Here is a 15344-nt window from a genome sequence, read left to right as displayed (position 1 = left end):
TAAAGCACCATCTCCTTTCCAAACGCCATCAGGCCTTTGGGCACCCAATTGCACCCACAAACACCCCATGAGCACCAGTAACTCCGGAGCACGTGTATTCCGTGTGGGTATTAGTCTTAATTAAAACAGTGAGCAGGTGGGATGCCTGCAGATAAATAAAAACATAATGTTCCTAACACAGAGTTCAGAACACCGACAAAGAGCTGTTTGACTTTCAATGACTTCTTTAAATGACAAAAGTTTTACTAATAAATGATCGCCTGTCTTCCCTACCTGTACTGGAGTTTCAGGCCATGTTCAGCTGCGAGGGTATTTTAAGTAAAGGTGAAATATGATTAGAATCTGGGTTTTAGACAAATGCTTTATCAGATAGAAATTTCAGCACAAAACATTCCCTTGCAAATATGCATGAAATTCCTCTTAAAAGTCTGGTTGGAAAATCTTTATAATCAATATTTTCATGACACAGTGCTTTTGATACACTTAAGTTACCTTCGTTCCTGCAGGATTCCTATATTTTCCAATAAAAACATTCCTCTCTAACCAGTCATCTCCGACTAAGTTCATTACACGAAGAAAAAATATTCAGCAAAACAAATATAACCTCAATTCGCCTTGCAAGAGCAAAGGCTCGGTAAGGAACAGCCTCTCCGGTACGAGCGCGGATCTTACCTCTTCAACTGTCAGAGGCATACAGATCCGGTACTCCTTCATGAGCATATTCCTGCTGCTCAGTGCGGACCGGCGAACTGGGAGAAAAGTGGTGATTTCTGCACAGAGATCACGACGGAAACCAAACACGGGGGAAAAGAATTAAGCCTCTTTTCTCTGTGCGCGCTTGACAATGTGTCCACAAGACAGTAATGCAACCATCCAGGAAGGCTGACCCAGCAAGAAGAGAAACCACCACAACCGCTTCTTTCTCCCAGTTCTTCCTCCTTCACACTGCGATCACGGGAATCTCACGGACGCTCGCACCGAGATACGCTACAAAGTCTCAAACCCTCACCGCTCTCGCCCCAGCCGAAGACATCCGTCGGAAGTGCATGGAAACGCCGAGCTCTCTCGCGGCTGTGTCAAGACATGCCTGGGGCGGCGAAAAGAACAAACGAGCCTAAAATGTGGCTTTCGCCCCCGCCGGCAGCACGTCGGGCGGCAGGAGAGATGCGATGCCGATTCCCAAGACAAAGGCTTTTTATAACGTTGCCTTCCCCGGCTGCCAAACGCGGCTCCCACCTCCCCGCCGCAACGCGGCTGCGGCCGCCGCGGCTCCCGCTGGGCTCGGGGGAGGGCAGGGGGGGCAGCGCGGCGCTCAGGCGGGCGGGCGGCCGCGGGTTCCCCGGCGCAGCCGCGGCCGGGGGTGCTCACGGGCGGGCGCGGAGCGGCTGCGGCCCCGGCGGGGCTCGGCTGACATCAGCGGGGCGGCAGGAAGGAGGGAGGGGGCCGGCGGGGGGGCAGCGGCCGCCGCCGCTCGGGCGGGTTCAGCGGGGCCGGCCCGCGGGGCTCCGGGCAGCGCCCGCCCGCGCCTCCCGCAAGGGGACGCCGGCAGCGCGGAGCCCCAAGAATTCGCGATTTCAGTTCATTCTGCCGTGAAGACTTCTCGGGGTTTGGAAGTTTATTGCCCTACGCGTGACAAGGCACCTTGCAGAGCATTTACACCCCCGCGCAGGAGCGGCGAGCCCCTGAGCCTCGGGTACAAAAGGAAAGGACAGCGTGGGCTCGGTGCGGACATACACAGGATGTGGAGGCCTCACCCATTTCCCTTCTGGTCAACCCTCCGCTATCAGCCAGCACATTTTGCAGCACAAATAACCCCCTTTTTTCATATCTTTTTTTACTTACAAATGACACTCAGAAAGTTCAGTGAAAAAATGCCTCCCTCCTAGCTGAACTATAAAGCCAGAACCGTTTTAGGAGGTCTCACCCCCTCCTTCAGTGAGGAATTTGTCAGTGAAATAGTTTTTTAATATGCTTGGGGGTCGTATTTTTCAGAGAAATTTACCCATCATTAAGTTGCAACTTGAAATGCACAGGAACCCAATTCTGAAACTACCTGGGAACCCCAAACTGTTACACAACCTCAGCATTTCATGTTTAAAATGCTCATCCTGCTGTTTCTGCTGTTCTCCCAGTGGCTACAAAGCCACTCACTGGATTGCAGAGAAGCACTGTAAGAGCAAAGCCCAAGACACTGCAAAGATAATGGTAAAATATACATCTGCACTCACATAGTAGTTATTTGCAAAATATAAAAGTGATGAAATACTGTATTTGGGACAGTTAAAGAGGAATTTAGGTCTACAATGAAATGTGTGTTTCATAACAAGAAAGAGCAAAAGCCCCTCAGAATTTCATTGGTTCTGGATGTACATTTCAGAGCTGTGGGTATAATTCTCAGCCCAGAGGACACAGTGCCATCTCCTGGAGCCAGCAATGTCTGTTTGCCAGTCCCTTGCAATAATGGCACAATATTTCACATCCCTGCCTTCCCAGGGAAGTGCAAACACCTACACAAAGAAATAAAAAATCTGAGAGCTCTATTAACAGCCTGGATTTTCAACTGAGGTATGAACAATGTGTTTAATGAGACTTCTGTCTCAAATCTGACACAGCCATTTATAAATATGGAAACTGTGGCTGTAATTCATAATATTGGTACTGTGTGTTCCTGGAATTCCAAGCAAAACAGCAAAACCAAGGCAATACCTTGTGATATCTCACTGCAGGAAGGACATGGAGTTGCTGGAGTGTGTCCAGAGAAGGGAATGGAGCTGGGGAAGCCTGGAGGACCAGGGGTGGCTGAGGGAGCTGGAGCCTGAGAAAAGGAGGCTCAGGGGGAACCTTCTGGCTCTCCACAACTCCCTGGCAGGAGGGGCCAGCTTGAGGGGGGTGTCAAGCTCTTCTCCCAGGGAACAAATGAAGAGAGGAAATGGCCTCAAGCAATGCCAGGGTTCAGACTGGAAAAATTTCTTCACAGGGTTCTGAAGCATTGGAACAGGCTGTCTAGGGAGGTGGTGGAGTCACCATCCCCAGAAGTGTCCAAAAATGTTGTTTGGATGTGGGACCTGGGGACTTGGTTTAGTAGTGAATATAGTGGTGGTGCTGGGCTGACAAGTTGGACTTGATGATCTTAAAAGTCTTTTCATCCATAGTGGTTCTGTGACTCTGTGGTATTACCCACAGATGAGAGGCAATCCTCATTCAGATCTAAAGCATTCTTCAGTTTTAAGTGCTTTTTTAGTGGTTTCTTCCACTGGGAACAATATTTCTGGTTTCTGCTGAAATACATTGTAAAAGAACCTGAACTTGGCATGGGGCCTTGATGCTGCCCAGCTATAGGCAAGGACACCGATTTCAATAAAACCAGGAGAAAGACTTAAACTGGTTTATCACCTATCACATGATTTCAGCATAAAGCAAACCTTACAGCTCCGTGTACATGAACAAAGATCTGCAGAAAGCAGCGTGTCAAATACAGAACCTGAACAAAATGGAAACCAAGGCCAATTCCCATACCTGCAGCAAAACATTCTTCAGTCTTGGGGAAAGCAGTGACCCCAAGGATATCCCTCCCAACTCCCTGCTGGGGGAAAGCAGTGACCCCAAGGATATCCCTCACAACTCCCTGCTGGGAGTGCCCAGGCTCTTCCCAAAGCACACTCCCCAAATGCTTCCCAGTGATCATGCTGAGACACAAAACTTCAGCTCCCACAAGCCAGGAGTGCCTGCCAAGCATTCGTGCCTCAGTTTTGGGTTTTGATTCCCATGAATTGGCAGAAATTTTTAGTCTTACCTCTGCAGCGTGCTCTGGATGCTCTGTTGTGAAAATGAGACATTTTTCACTCATTGTTCATTTCTGACCTGGGGGGGAAAAGCCCATATGTTAAATTGTGCTGAGTATGAACTCCAGATGGACTTGTGTCAGCAAAGTGTCACTTCAGAGTAAGAGACAGAGCCAAGCTGTTTGGGTGTTTCACTGAGGATTTTTGAATAAGAATTTAGTTTCTTTTTTAGCCACTCAGGGACTCTGTATTGGAGGCAACAGCTGCTTCCTCCTTTCCCAGCATACCCATGCAGGGAAAAAAACCCAGCAATTGCAAAAGGCATTTATTTTCTTCCACTTTCACTCACTTGTCTGAACCAAATTACTGTGTATGGGACTATGTTCAATTAGATTAGTATGTGACTTTTAACCTCCCTGGAAGCCATCACTCCCAATCCATCACCTGTAAAAATATACTAATATTACCATGAGCTAAAAGAATGAGATTGTAAAAATAAAAGATCTGTAAAAATTTGTAAATGGCCAGAGTTAGGGAAGAACAACTGATACACTCTGTGTGATACATGCATGTATTTTCAGTACCTAAGTCAACTGAAATGAAGTAAAAATGATTAAGGATAATGGATAAATTCTGTTGGCAGAGTTTTCAAATCAAGTTTGTGTTCAAACAGAACGTGATTCAAAGCTCATGATCTGTGCTGTGCTAATTGGAAGGCATGTATCAGACACAGTAGCAAATATACTGTATTGGAGCTCTGTATTCTCTTAATTGAATTACTCTGAATTTACACCAGTGCAGCAGATGTAAGAACTCAGTCTTAATTCTGTCAAGAAAAGATTTAAACCAGTTATCTCAAATACCCTTTTGCCATGTTACCATGTTGGTCTGTGTACAGTATGATCTGAAAGTAACACAGCACAGAATGTAATTTCGTGGTAAGTTACTCTTTCTGGAAATCCTAAATACTACCCAAAGATTCCCATGGCAGGTGGTTGGAACTAGGTGATCCTAAAGTCCCTTCCAACCTAAACCGTTCTGTGATTCTGATTCAGGGCGTTCCCCGAGTATTTGAGGTTTGCTTGCACACATGAGGGAGTTTTTTTCTGGATTTCCCCAGAGAATGAAACTTCTGTAGTGTATGAAATTGTGCTGGGAGATGATGGCCACCTGCACGCAAGGCGTTGCACCAACATCTCACAACTTTTCAAACACACTGATTGTACAACACTGTCTAGATCAGGATCCTTGTGCCCTTAAAACCCATGGTGTGTCACACTTTTCCTCCACCTCTCCAGCAAGGCTAGATATTAAAAGACTTAAGTATGGAATGAGATACAGACTTAAGTGAAATCCCCAAGGTGAAATCAGCAGCTACAGAACCCAGAGTGCTCCACACCTGGGGTGTGCCCACATGGCCCGGCTGCCCCCAAAAGTGGGAGAACACAAACCCACCATCCTCCTGCCTCACACCCCCAGCTCCGAGCAACGCCGTGTCTGTGGGAGCTGTGTCCCCTCGTGGCCGTGCTGAGGGGCACACTGCGGGCAGTGACTGCACTCCGGGAGATGTCACTGGGGGATGTCACTGGGGGATGTCACCGCCACATCTGGCGCCAACTCACAGCTCCCCTTTGTGGGTGCCGGGGAGTTCCCCGCCAGGCTGGGGCTGAGGTGCGGACTGAGGGGCAGATCCATTGAGTGGGGAACATTGCGGTCCAGGTTCCCTGAGAGGTGCGGATTGAGGGAGGAACGCCTCGGAGGAGCAGGTACGGGATCCACCTTCTGAGCAGATCCCCTCAGGTTTGATCGCGGTCCCGGTCACCTCAGAAGGGCCGTGGGCCGGGTGGGCTCCCTCAGAGAAGCGGGTTCAGTGGTACATCTGAGGAGGGGGTTGAGGGGCAGATCCCCTCAGAGGAGACGGTTGAAGGGCAGATGCCCTCAGAGGGGTGGAGTTGAAGGGCAGATGCCCTCAAGAGGACACGGTTGAGGGGCAGATCCCTTCAGAGAGGCGAGCTGAAGGGCAGATGCCCTCAGAAGGGCGGTTTGAGGGGGAGATGCCCTCAGAGGAGAGGGTTAAAGGGCAGATGTCCTCAGAGGGGCGGGTTGAAGGGCAGATGCCCTCAGAAGGACAGTTTGAGGGGCAGATCTCCTCAGAAGAGCAGATCGCGGCCCCGCTCCCCTCAGAGGTGCCGTGGCCGGCGGGGTCCCCTCACAGTTGGCACCTCCCCCCTGCGGGTCCTGAGGAGGCCGAGGCTGCCCACGGCGGTGCCTGCTTGCCGCGGCGTGGGGCCCTTCGGTGGGCCTGCCCCCGGCGCGCCTGCGCGCGGTCCCGGCCGGTTCCGGTGAGCGCTGAGGCGGCGGAACGGGCGGACATGGCGGACGGCGGCGCGGAGCGGGCCGATGGCCGCATCGTTAAAATGGAGGTGGATTACAGCGCGACCGTGGACCAGAGGTTGCCCGAGTGCGAGCGGCTGGCGCAGGTGAGGCGGGAGAGGAGCCTGGCGGGGCGGACGGGCTGAGTCATGGCGCGCTAGGCCGCGCGTGGAGGCGGCGCGGAGCGAGCCATGGCCGCATCCTGCCCCGGTGCGGGTCCGGTCGCGGCCTCTCCGTGCCGTGCTAAGGAGGGGAAGGAGTGAACGGGTCCGCCGTTCCAGGGCTGTGTGGAAGGGCGAGCAGGAGGGAGCTTGGTGGCCGAACACTGAAAGTGCTCTCCAAGGCAGCGGTCACGGCCCCAGCGCTGCCAGAGCTCATGGGATGTTTGGACAGCACTGTCAGATAAATGGATTCCTAGGGATGTCCTGTGCAGAACCAAGGCCGAGAGATGGACTCGATGATCCTTTGGGTTCCGTCCAACTCAGCCTCTTCTGTGATTTTGAGACAGGACGAGGTTTCGGGGCGCAGCTCGCGGGTGAGGAGACCAGAGGGCCCCGCTGCACCGCAAGGGCCGCGGCTCTTCCCCGGAATTGCTTGTTCAGCCCGGGCTCTGTGTGCCAGAGCTGCCTGCGTGGAACAATCCCGGGTCAGGCTGGACAGGCAGCGCTCGGCATCCCCAAGCTCGGGTACCTGCGAGCCCCGGGGAGCTGGAATGGAGGCGCAGGGCCAGGACGGGCTCTGGGCTGTCTCTGCCTCCCTGGGCTCAGTGAACAGCGCTGTGAGCCCGCCCCGGTGACCGCAGGGTGTGTTCCAGGGCTTCGTAGCGATGCAGCGTCGGTGTTTTATGGAAAAGTTCTGTGGCCTGAAGATTCTTGTACAGCTCAGATCTCAGAAAAGACAGAACCATAGAATCCCAGAATGGTTTGGGTTGGACGAGGCCTTCATCTCATCTCATCTCATTCCACTCACTGCCGTGGGCAGGAACACCTTTCACTAGTCCAGATGGGCCTTGAACACTTCAGGGGTGGGGCAGCCACAGGTTCCCTGTTGTTGCTGTCGTTTGTTGGCCCAGCAGGATGGCATCTGACACTTTACATGCTGCTCTGATTGATCCAAGATAAAAAGATTACATCTTAGATTATTTTAAGATTATTATATGGAGAGCAGGCACAGGGATTTCATCCCACAGGTGCAGCTCTGCAAAGGAATGGGCACCATGGCCATGTTTCATTGTGCAAAACACATAAACTCTGTGGCAGTAAGAGCACAGCCTTGACTTGAGCACATCCTACTACATCCATTCTATGTAGTCTAAAATATTTCAGCTGGGATGTTTTAGAAACAACTTTCATTTTCTTTGGTTTGTTACTAATTTTCTAACAATTTTTTGTTTCTAGTTTCTAATTTTTATTGCAGCCCCACCATTGCCATGGGCTGTTACAAACTCACCCATATTAAGTTTTTCTTAACTAGATATTTGCTAGGATTTGTGACTTAGGGCTAAAAGTACATTGTGATATCTTACACTCCTCCAAACAAAGGCAAATACAGTTCTGAAAACTTCTCCAAAACCAGAACTATTAGAATTCCATGCTTAGCCTGTAAAGCTTGTAATTAATGCTTTGTGTAATACACTGTAATTAAGATATGAATATGGGTGAAAGTAATAGGAGAAGAATTTTTTTAGCCAAGGTATTTAATTGCATATCTGATCTCACTGAAAACTCTGTTTTGGCCAGAGAAGAAATGAATTTTCCATGCAACTCAGTGAGTGTGAACTCACCAAACCTGTCTGAAAGTTGCCAGGTTTCTCTCCTGAGGCAGACAACTTAGAGCATGTGTTGTGTGAAAATGAAACTGGTACCTCTCCAGTTTTATCTCTGTGTAGAACTGTGTATTTAAAGTAAGTGCTGTGCATGCATTTTTTAAGGGAAAAAAATAGTGTACAGGCTGGTCTGTATTTTTATTTATTTACTCTCAGTTTAAACTGAATTTTGTTCTGAACTCACTGAGATAATTGTTTGCCTGTGTTATTAGGAAGGAAGATTGCAGGAAGTCATTGAAAACCTTCTCTCCCTGGAAAAACAAACACGGACGGTGAGTGGTGCGTGGGGATGCTGGGATGTGCACGCACCTCACATTCACTGGGTTAAAGTGAAGGGACTGGGAGTATCCTTGGAGTATCCTTGGAGTATCAGTCCTTCTTTTCTTTAAAAAGCAAATCAGTGAGACCAGCCCCAATGATTTTTCCCCTTTGTGCTGAAGGCTGCAGGTTGCTGATCCTGTCTCTAACACACTCTTGGTTTGTTCCAGGCTTCTGACATGGTCTCCACATCCCGGATCTTGGTTGCCATAGTGAAAATGTGTTACGAAGCTAAAGACTGGGATGCTCTTAATGAAAATATTATTCTTCTATCAAAGAGAAGAAGTCAGTTAAAGCAGGTGAATTTAATTATTTGAAACAGAAAATGAAACTGTATTTTAGAGCTGTATTATGTCTCTAGTTTCCCCATGTGTGTAGGGACTTTCTGTGTAAAGACGGTGGTTCATTTTTGCACTCTCCTCAGTGTGAATTGCAGACATATTCCTTGTTAATTATTCAGATATTCCATATTCCTTGTTCAGATGTATATTAAACACAGTTACTGCATTTTATTGTGCTCATATGAAATGTGTGCTTTGCATGCTTGCTTTTGAAACTGGTATACTTTGGCATAAAGCACTTGCATTTAAGGCAGTGTGAAGTTTATTGCACTCTGTGTGTTCAGTTTGAGCAACAGGTGATTTTAATGGCATCATTGCTTTAGGAAGGAAAAGGTTACCTGTCATTTAGTGTGCAGGATCTTCACTAGTGTGTGTAAAAGTAGGAGTACAGTTTAGCTTGCACAGACTGTAGCTGAAAGCATGGATCATTCCAGCTGAATTTTGAGGAACTTCTTGAGGAAGACATTTCTAGAAGTTTAATTCTGGGATTTTTTTAGAAGTAGGTATTTTAATAATAATTTCACCAGCTTTGCAAGCCTTGTTACTGGAAGTGCACATTCCCATGAAGGAAGAAATCCTCCCTCTTCCTTCATTTCCTGAGGAATCTACAGCTGTTCCAAGGAGAGACGGTAGAGCACACAGTTAAGAGGAGGTACAGATCTCTTCAGCCATGCAGGTCTTAGGGCAAGCAGAGAAGTTCTCCAGTCCATGTGAGTCCTGTGGGTTTGGCAGAACAGAAGTTGCTTTTTGAGACAGAAGTGTATGGCATGGATTATTTTCAATATTGAAAAAACTTAGGTGAAAAAATGACAGAAGAGCATCATGTTTGCCTTGTAGCATCAGTCCATAGCATCATTGTACACATCCCCATGAATCCAAGAGAGGAGATGTGTCTTGTGTGCTGTTTGCTGAAATGAGTCTCTTCAGTGGGATGTGAAACTATTTATTACTTACTCTGAGTGTTACAGCTTGACTTCATTAGACAAATCTGAAACCACAGTGTGTTTTTCCCCTCTGTTTTCACATCAGGCAGTTGCTAAAATGGTCCAGCAGTGCTGCACTTACGTTGAAGAAATCACAGATTTACCAGTGAAACTGCGCTTGATCGACACATTGAGGATGGTCACAGAAGGAAAAGTAAGGTTTTGTTTTAAGACTCGGTGTCTAAAAGGTAGAATAAAAATATTTGCCTTCTTTAAAAATATAGTTTCTTAGTACTGTTTTTTAATCTTGTGCAAGTAAGATTAAAACTAATTTTTAAATTACCCTGACAAGCCAAGTAGTTTATTTCCTTCCAAAAGACTGCAGATATTTTCCATATTTAAATCACATGCTGGAACACTGGTCATGTTCCTATGATGTAGGTATCTGGTTGTGTTATTAATTAATATAGTTAGTAATACATTTCAAAATTCTAAAATGCCATTTCCTTTTCACATTTTAAAATGTTATGTATTTGAATTTGTCAGGGAAATGAGCAGGTTTAATTTAATTTCTCCTGCACTTAGCAAGGAGAAACATATAGTTATGATAACCAGAAGGTGATACCAAGTGAGTTATTTATATTGCAGTCCTTTTGTTTTAAGAAAAGAAAGAATTCTGAATTAGGCAAATTTGTGTCAATTTTATGACTTCTGTCTGTTAGTCTAAATGGTTAATGATCAAGTCTTGTTGATTAATGGCTGGTTAGGAGTAAATGAAATAATTCAAAGGATGGTGCTTTCTACACATTAACCATTAAAGTCTAACTTCCCAGATCTTTTGATATATTCTAGCAGACAAGATATGCAATACTTTATTCACAGTCCATATCCCTTGTGTTTGCTGAAAGAGTCATAGGGCAGTGTAGACATTAATTTGGGCCAAAAATTTGTGTGTTGGTTATCCATCGTATATCATCAATGTATATTGTGGACAGTGCCAGTGTTGTGGATGGATACACAATAAATAAAGTGGTTGTGTGATGACAGCATCAGGTGTATTTCCAGTGGAGTTGCAGTCTCAGAGTTTGCCCTCCTCTTTAGAGAATTCCAGTGTTTAAACTCTTCCTCCTGCCCTCAGATCTACGTGGAGATCGAACGCGCTCGCCTGACAAAGACGCTCGCAACAATAAAGGAGCAGAACGGGGAGGTGAAAGAGGCTGCCTCCATTCTGCAGGAGTTGCAGGTATCACCTCAGAGCTCAGAATTGCATCAGCAATGGCAATTAATTCTGGCTGTTCTCAGACTGTTAGAAGCTGAGTCAGGTGTGCTTGCAGAAATGCCTGGAATGAGATGAACTATTGTTAGTGAAAGTGCAGTTCAGCTTTAACTGCTTTTATTCATCTCATAGAATATCTTCCACTTGGAAAGTAGATTTCAGTTCTCTACTTAGTGCATTGAGTTAAGTGTTGGTGTAAGTGGGGGCAATAATTAAAATGGGATAACCTTTATTCCATTTTCCCTTGCTCTGTAGTAGCTTTTCTTCTGTTGTTTTGTTTTGGTGTGTTTTCCCTCCAGACAGCCTCCCACTCTTCTGGCACAGTTAGGCCTTCACTTGATTTGGCTTTGGCAATATTAATTTGTTATAATTTCATTTCAGGTGGAAACCTACGGTTCAATGGAAAAGAAAGAACGTGTAGAATTTATCTTGGAGCAGATGAGACTCTGCCTAGCTGTAAAGGATTATATTCGGACTCAGATTATCAGCAAAAAAATTAATACAAAGTTTTTTCAAGAAGAAAACACAGAAGTAAGTAATTGGAGGATTTCTCACTCTTTCTCCCTCTCTCCACCCAAATTTTAATCTGACTTGCCTCTCTTCAGGTCCAAGTGTATTTATTTAAATCCCTCTATTTTCTGGGGTTCAGCTGTTTCCATTTACATGTCATGGAGCTGTGTTAATTGGACTTTTTGATACTGTTTCAGAAACTAAAGTTGAAATACTACAACTTAATGATCCAGCTGGATCAACATGAAGGCTCCTACCTCTCCATCTGTAAGCACTACAGAGCCATTTATGACACTCCCTGCATCCAGGCTGAAAGTGAAAAGTGGCAACAGGTAAAAAAACTTTCCCTTCAAAATCACTGTATTTCCATGTAACAAATCCCCATTTCTTACCACATCAGTGTACAGAGGATGAAATAGCTCATCAGTCTGTTTTTATTTAAATGGTTATATTAACAAATTGGTTAGTTGCAAACAGATGATGGAGTTGATTTCAAAAGAATGTTTTAATCAACATCTTCATTTTATTACCTTTGAAACTGACAATGTCTGAACTGTTTCATACAGTGTAGAGATTACAAACAGCTGTGCAAGTGTGGTCTCAGTGGTGCTCTTGTGTGTGCAGTACAGATGTCTTTCATGTTTGAAAAGTTTTTTTTCTTCATGTATTTATTTGAAATACTGGAATTCTGGTTAACCTGTGTCAATTTAAATGTACCACAGTTCATTTCTGAAAGATAACATCAATTTCACCTTAATTTCTTAATACACTGAGCTTAAATCTTCTACATATTAAACTCTAAGCTCTGTATCACTTTTGGAAGTTCCTCTGTTTAATTATGGGGAAAAAAACCAGACTCTTTCCTCTTGAACAGGCACTGAAGAGCGTTGTTCTTTATGTTATTCTTTCACCTTATGACAATGAACAGTCTGATTTGGTGCACAGAATTAGTAGTGACAAAAAGCTAGAAGAAATCCCCAAGTATAAGTAAGTATCCTTTCGAATAACCAATTCTTAGATTAAAAAGTCTCTCCCTAACAGTGCAAGTAAATCTCTTTATGCTGAGTCTGCTGTAAGCAACTCTGAATTTAATGCTGCATTAGGAGTACTGCAAAAATGTCATGGTTGTTGTATGTGAAAATAAATGTAACTAAATGCATGTAAAAATAAATGTTCTTTCTCTTGTAAGAGAAAGATCTTTGTTAGAAAAAGTCTGACTTTAGCTGACCCCCTTATTTATGATAATAAGAATAAAATATTTTAAATTATGCCTTTGATTTATTTTAAGTATGAACCAGGCTTATTAATACAGGATTATAATCCAACTGTACTAAACCATTTAGAGACCTCCTAAAACTATTTACCACCATGGAGCTGATGAGGTGGAGTGCCCTAGTTGAAGAATATGGGAAGGAGTTGAGAGAAGGATCCCTTGACAGTCCTGCAACAGATGTTTTTGGCTGTACAGAGGAAGGGGAAAAGAGATGGAAAGATTTAAAGAACAGAGTTGTGGAACATGTAAGTATCAGTGTCTGTGAACATCAGCTTTTTACTCAGTGCCTCAGCTAAAAATGCTTTCTGCTTGCTGTATTTTAATCACAAAGAAGACAGAAAAGTAGCTAATAAAGCAGCAGGTGAGGTCTCTTTTCTGTTGCATTTCAAGTTTTATTTGCTTGCATATCTTTTTATTGCATGTTTATATTTGGCATAGTTGCCACCAAAAAGATCATATTGCACTAAAATGAGATTTAGCATTCACGTTTCAATAAAGCATAAATCTGCAAGTCTTGCTTTGTATTAAATTCATAATTGGTTTATTTATTTTCTTAATTATTTATCATGTAGAGACTTTTATACCTTCCACCAACAACAGAGCTGTTTGTTCACAACCCCTCCTGTCCCCCATGCTGGACTGCCATTAGAGCACTACAGTTCCTAATCTCCTTTTAACATGGACTTTTATATTTTTGCAGCCTGCTTCAATTATTTTTTGCACATAACCCTCTACTCTGAACACTTTTATTCCAGAATATTAGAATAATGGCTAAGTATTATACCAGAATTACAATGAAGAGAATGGCACAGCTCCTGGATCTGTCTGTTGATGTAAGTCTTGCTTTGCTCATCCTTCTCTCATAAGGGAGGGTGTGTTTGTGGCAGAGATGTGATTATTCAGCAGAGTAATGTTCTTGTTTGATTTGATTTTCTGCCTTTATGGGAGTTAGAAAACTGTTCATTGAACCTTAAACTCAGTTTCATGATGCACATGCCCATAAGGCAAAAGCTGCTCTGGAGCTCCTTGTTTGCTGTTTCAGTGGTAAAAGGTTCTTGTCAGTGAGTGATGAGAACCAGCTGAAGAGAGGGTCCTTCACCTGTAAATGTCCCTGTCCATGGCTGCTGGCACTTGGGGAACAAGGGTGGAGAGGTCTTCCTGCCATCCCCCTTTGTGTTTTCAAGAGCTTTCCAAGTAGAGTGACACATCCTGGTATTTTGAGTGCAAATGAAAAGCTTTACCCTTTTCATGGAATCTGCTTTTCCCACAAACTCAGAAAAACCCTTTTTGGCAGTGGTCAGTAATTCCCTGGGGTTTTCCCAAGCCTTGCTTGCCACACGACTTGTTCTGGTATCTGTGTAGCCAAGTATTCCAAAGTATAAAAGTCTGTTGGGGTTGTATATTAAACATTAATTTTTTGAAAAATAATCAGGTATAGGTCAATAGAAAACAAAAAGTTTTTGGTTTGTTTTTTTTTTTTACTAGCTTGTGCTAGTAGCTTGCATTGCCAGCACGTGTAATATTAAAGTATCCTTCATTTTTAAAGTACAATGTTGTTACAGCTGTACTCGTGTATAAAGGAAATCTTGTCCCTGGTGCTTTCATGCTGTTTGGGAGGAATTCTGGTGGTTTGTAAAAATGCTGTTTTCTTGACTTAGTGCTGTTTGTCTTTGCAGGAATCGGAGGAGTTCTTGTCTAACCTAGTAGTTAACAAAACCATCTTTGCTAAAGTAGACAGGCTGGCAGGAATTATCAATTTCCAGAGGCCTAAGGACCCAAACAATATACTCAATGACTGGTCTCACAAACTCAACTCCCTCATGGCCCTAGTTAACAAAACCACACATCTCATTGCCAAAGAAGAGATGATCCATAACCTGCAGTAAGGTGCCTCAATAATCTCAGTGCTTTTAAAGAAGGCATTAAATCTTCATAATAGAGACTATTATTACAAGTGTGTATATGGTTTGTTTTCTCCCTGTCAAGCCTTCCTGGTCTAAAATTTAGAACATAATTCTGAAATTCCTGTTGACAATTAAGTTCCCTTGATTATTCATTCAGTTGTTAAATGTTTTTGCTACAATTGGTGAAAGAACAGAATAAAACTGTATTGCCTGTATGATAATAGTCTTGTGATTTCTTTTTTTCAATGTGAACCCTTACTGTCTAACATATAATTCTGTGGTTATTTCATTACAGGACTATTTTTGAGGCTGTGATTGAGAGGATATACTGTAAATAATAAAATCCTAGGGTTTTACAAAGAGGTAACTTGAAATGATAATAGTATAAAGTTATGTCAAGATACTCTTTGAACAAAATGATGTTTATGCTTAAGAATAATGGTTTTTCTTATTTGGTGCTACAGTTAGAATTTATTAATTAATTGTGAACTGCCAGAGCAATCAATACATGAGTAAGTACCTAAACCTTTGTCTGCTTGCTGCAAGTCACTGATTTTGCCTGTTTTGCTGCTGCAGTTTGTAAGAACTACAATGGCAATTAATCAGTTATCTAAGCTGGTACTTTGAAGCTGCTGCTTCTCATCATGTGTGTTATATTCTGAGCAGATAATGTTGTGTTATTTACTTTAACCTCCTTGTAATGGAGGGAAGCTGTGGATTTTTCCCCCTGGTTTGTTTTTTTAAGGAAGTAAAATAGTAGAACAAATAGTGTATTAAGAATCAATGGAACTTCTATTGAATTTGCTCTGGTTTAGAATG

At 44.1% G+C, this 15344-nt stretch overlaps 2 protein-coding genes across 3 annotated transcripts in view; one reads left to right on the top strand and one right to left on the bottom strand.

Annotated features, from left to right (window-relative positions):
• Nucleotides 1-1364, bottom strand: part of PITPNC1 (phosphatidylinositol transfer protein cytoplasmic 1) — a 74730-nt gene extending 73366 nt beyond the window's left edge. Inside the window, exon 1 of the mRNA XM_059485604.1 lies at nucleotides 673-1364. Within this exon, the coding sequence (XP_059341587.1) occupies nucleotides 673-720 (48 nt within the window). The 5' untranslated portion in view covers nucleotides 721-1364. The remainder of the gene's footprint in view (nucleotides 1-672) is intronic.
• Nucleotides 1365-6084: 4720 nt separating this feature from the next.
• On the top strand, nucleotides 6085-14740 carry PSMD12 (proteasome 26S subunit, non-ATPase 12). Of its 2 annotated transcripts, none has more exons than XR_009419727.1 (11): nucleotides 6085-6262; nucleotides 8193-8252; nucleotides 8469-8597; nucleotides 9669-9776; nucleotides 10701-10805; nucleotides 11220-11369; nucleotides 11546-11680; nucleotides 12223-12335; nucleotides 12692-12866; nucleotides 13322-13454; nucleotides 14298-14392. XR_009419727.1 is itself a non-coding variant. In XM_059485598.1 (11 exons), the coding sequence occupies exons 1-11, from the start codon at nucleotides 6155-6157 to the stop codon at nucleotides 14505-14507; spliced, it is 1371 nt and encodes a 456-aa protein (XP_059341581.1). In that variant the 5' UTR covers nucleotides 6085-6154; the 3' UTR covers nucleotides 14508-14740. The 2 variants fall into 2 exon arrangements, 1 of the variants encoding a protein (XP_059341581.1); XM_059485598.1 differs by having other exon boundaries at nucleotides 13377-13454; nucleotides 14298-14740.
• Nucleotides 14741-15344: the final 604 nt, after the last annotated feature.

Source organism: Ammospiza nelsoni, chromosome 19 (assembly GCF_027579445.1).
Source record: "Ammospiza nelsoni isolate bAmmNel1 chromosome 19, bAmmNel1.pri, whole genome shotgun sequence".
Taxonomy (NCBI): domain Eukaryota; kingdom Metazoa; phylum Chordata; class Aves; order Passeriformes; family Passerellidae; genus Ammospiza; species Ammospiza nelsoni.
Note: the sequence above shows the minus strand (reverse complement) of the source record. Positions and strands in the feature narration are given on the sequence as shown.